We start from the raw sequence: 2,191 nt of genomic DNA on the forward strand, positions 1-2,191 counted from the left end.
CCTCCCTTCCCTCTCCCGGCCCTGTCCTGGATCCCCCAACCTCCGGGGTCCCCCTCTGGCAGCCTGGTGTCTGCACCCCGGAGGCCCCCGGATCCAGAGTGATTCAGGGCCCCTGTGAGTTCAGGAGACTCATCTTGGGGGGCAGCGTGGTCCGGGGCAAAGCTCACCTCCTTTAGGAGCTTGGCACACCTCCCTGCAGGACAGGGGTGGTGTCAGGTGCTTCAGGACGGGCCTCTTCCCACCCTCGGGGTCCTGGGCCCATTGCCCACCCAGAAGGCCTGGGGCTCACCATGCCGGGCCACCAGGTAAAGCCCTATGTCTGCCATCAACTCGCGGAATCTCCAGAAGCCTGGTCCATACTCGTCCTCCAGGCTCCGCGCTGTGGGGGACGCAGGGGGCTGGGCTGGGCTGGGCCATCCCCAGGAGGGCACCAGCGGGCCCAGCCCCCCATCCCAGGGTGCACTTACTGAAGTATTTGAGCACATGGAAGTCCTTGCCTTGCCAAAGGAGGGACAGCCTCAAAATGGCATACTGCTCATAGTCCGTGTCTATCACGTGGATCTCCCTGTGGCCTAGGAGCAGGGGGAGGGGAGAGATTGCATGATGGCCAACAGGTGCTGCTTGGCTTGGCAGACCTTGGAGGTGGGGTGCAGGGTCTGACTCCATCCTCTCCCCACCCAGCACCCAGACCCTCCCATCATGTGAGGCAAGGGGGAGACAGGTAGAGCAGCCCTGGAAGGATGACCCACTTTGTGTTAAGAGAATGGGAGCCTCTGGGGCATGAGCAGGAGTGCAGGGAACAGCATGGGGAACAGCACAGTAAAAATACCAAGGCCAAGTGTAGTAGCTGGTGTGCAGGGCCAGAGGGTTGTAACTGTAGCAACAGGGCAAGGGTTCTTACCAGGAAAAATGAATGTCCCCGAAACATCTATTTCTGAGCTCACTATTTTTTCTGTCTCACAACTGCCTGAGCTGAAAAGCAGCAAAGTGCTCGCCAGGGAAATCCCAGCCTGCATTCCTTCTGCCGGGCACATCCCAAGCGGTGCAGAGAGGGGAAGGTGTCCTCAGAAAGGGCCCCAGCAGTGTGTCTGTACCCAGGAGATCCTGGGCCAGGATTAGGATGGTGGAGGTGCAGAACGGGGGCATCCAGAGAGCCCCGTGCCCACTTTTTTTTCTTACAACTTAATGGGGCTTTATCAACACTCTATGCTTATTTTTGGGAGAAGATGAAGTCCTAGGGGCAGATCCAGGAGGCTGGAGGGTCTGATGTCGGGGATGGGGGTCAAGGTCTTGGGTTTTGGACACAGGGAAGATTGACACCGTCCAGACCCCACAGCAGCAGCTGGCATACCCAGACTCCCAGGCACTCGGCCTCACTTGCCTGTTCCTACTGGGGCTCCCGGGGGCCCCCAGAGACCCTCACCTGTTATATGAAGCCTTCATGATCAGCTCATGTCCACCTAAGGTCAGGAACAAGGCTTCCAGCCTCTTTGGGGTCTTCAGTGCCAAGTTTTGGCTGGAGGCCACACCAACTTCCCGCCAGAATCCTGCAATCTAGAGAGAGAAGCTGGAGCCCCGTCCGAGGAGGCAGACCCCCCCGGGAGCCCCTGAAAAGGGCACTGGTGGTCTCTGACAGGTCAGCAAGTGTTTGTGGCAAAGCAGTGGTCATTATCCTTCTGAGGATCCCCTTCAGCCCATCAGACGCAGTGAGCCGTCCTTGGGGCCAGAACGCGAGGGGCAGCGGTAGTTGCAGCCCGAGAGAGAGGAGCCAGCAGCCAGCAGCACCTGTCACCCACGGGAGGGCACAGCTTCACCACCACCCTGGGAGCTGGGGGGCTCCTGCCTTCAGAAATCCACCCAGAGCCCAGAACTTCCATCTGAAACCTGGAAACTGATCATTTTGCAAGAGGAAAGAATACATGCCCCCAGTACATGTCATGCCTGACCCTTCTGACATGCTCCCGCCCCGGCTGCCAGCCCAGACCTGCGAAGGAGCTTGGGCAAAGCCCCAGGCGNGGCCCGGCTGCCAGCCCAGACCTGCGAAGGAGCTTGGGCAAAGCCCCGGGCGAGCTCCCCACGCTGGGAAAGTGTCCTCTCGTCACCACACCGTGTGGTGTCATGGAGCCGGCACAGCAGGGCTGCTCCCAGACGCTTGGCCTGTTGCTACCGGAGCTCCCGGGGGTCGGACCCC

At 60.2% G+C, this 2,191-nt stretch overlaps 1 protein-coding gene across 1 annotated transcript; it reads right to left on the reverse strand.

The window, feature by feature from the left end:
* Positions 1-40: 40 nt before the first annotated feature.
* LOC117797756 (epididymal-specific lipocalin-8-like) lies at positions 41-1,554 on the reverse strand (the record flags this gene model as incomplete). The annotated part of the gene is made up of 5 exons (XM_034650210.1): positions 41-193; positions 290-379; positions 468-572; positions 902-972; positions 1,424-1,554. Coding segments are annotated over 5 exons (550 nt in total), but the record flags the coding sequence as incomplete, so codon positions are not given.
* Positions 1,555-2,191: the final 637 nt, after the last annotated feature.

This window comes from Ailuropoda melanoleuca, unplaced genomic scaffold (assembly GCF_002007445.2).
Source record: "Ailuropoda melanoleuca isolate Jingjing unplaced genomic scaffold, ASM200744v2 unplaced-scaffold12287, whole genome shotgun sequence".
NCBI classification, from domain to species: domain Eukaryota; kingdom Metazoa; phylum Chordata; class Mammalia; order Carnivora; family Ursidae; genus Ailuropoda; species Ailuropoda melanoleuca.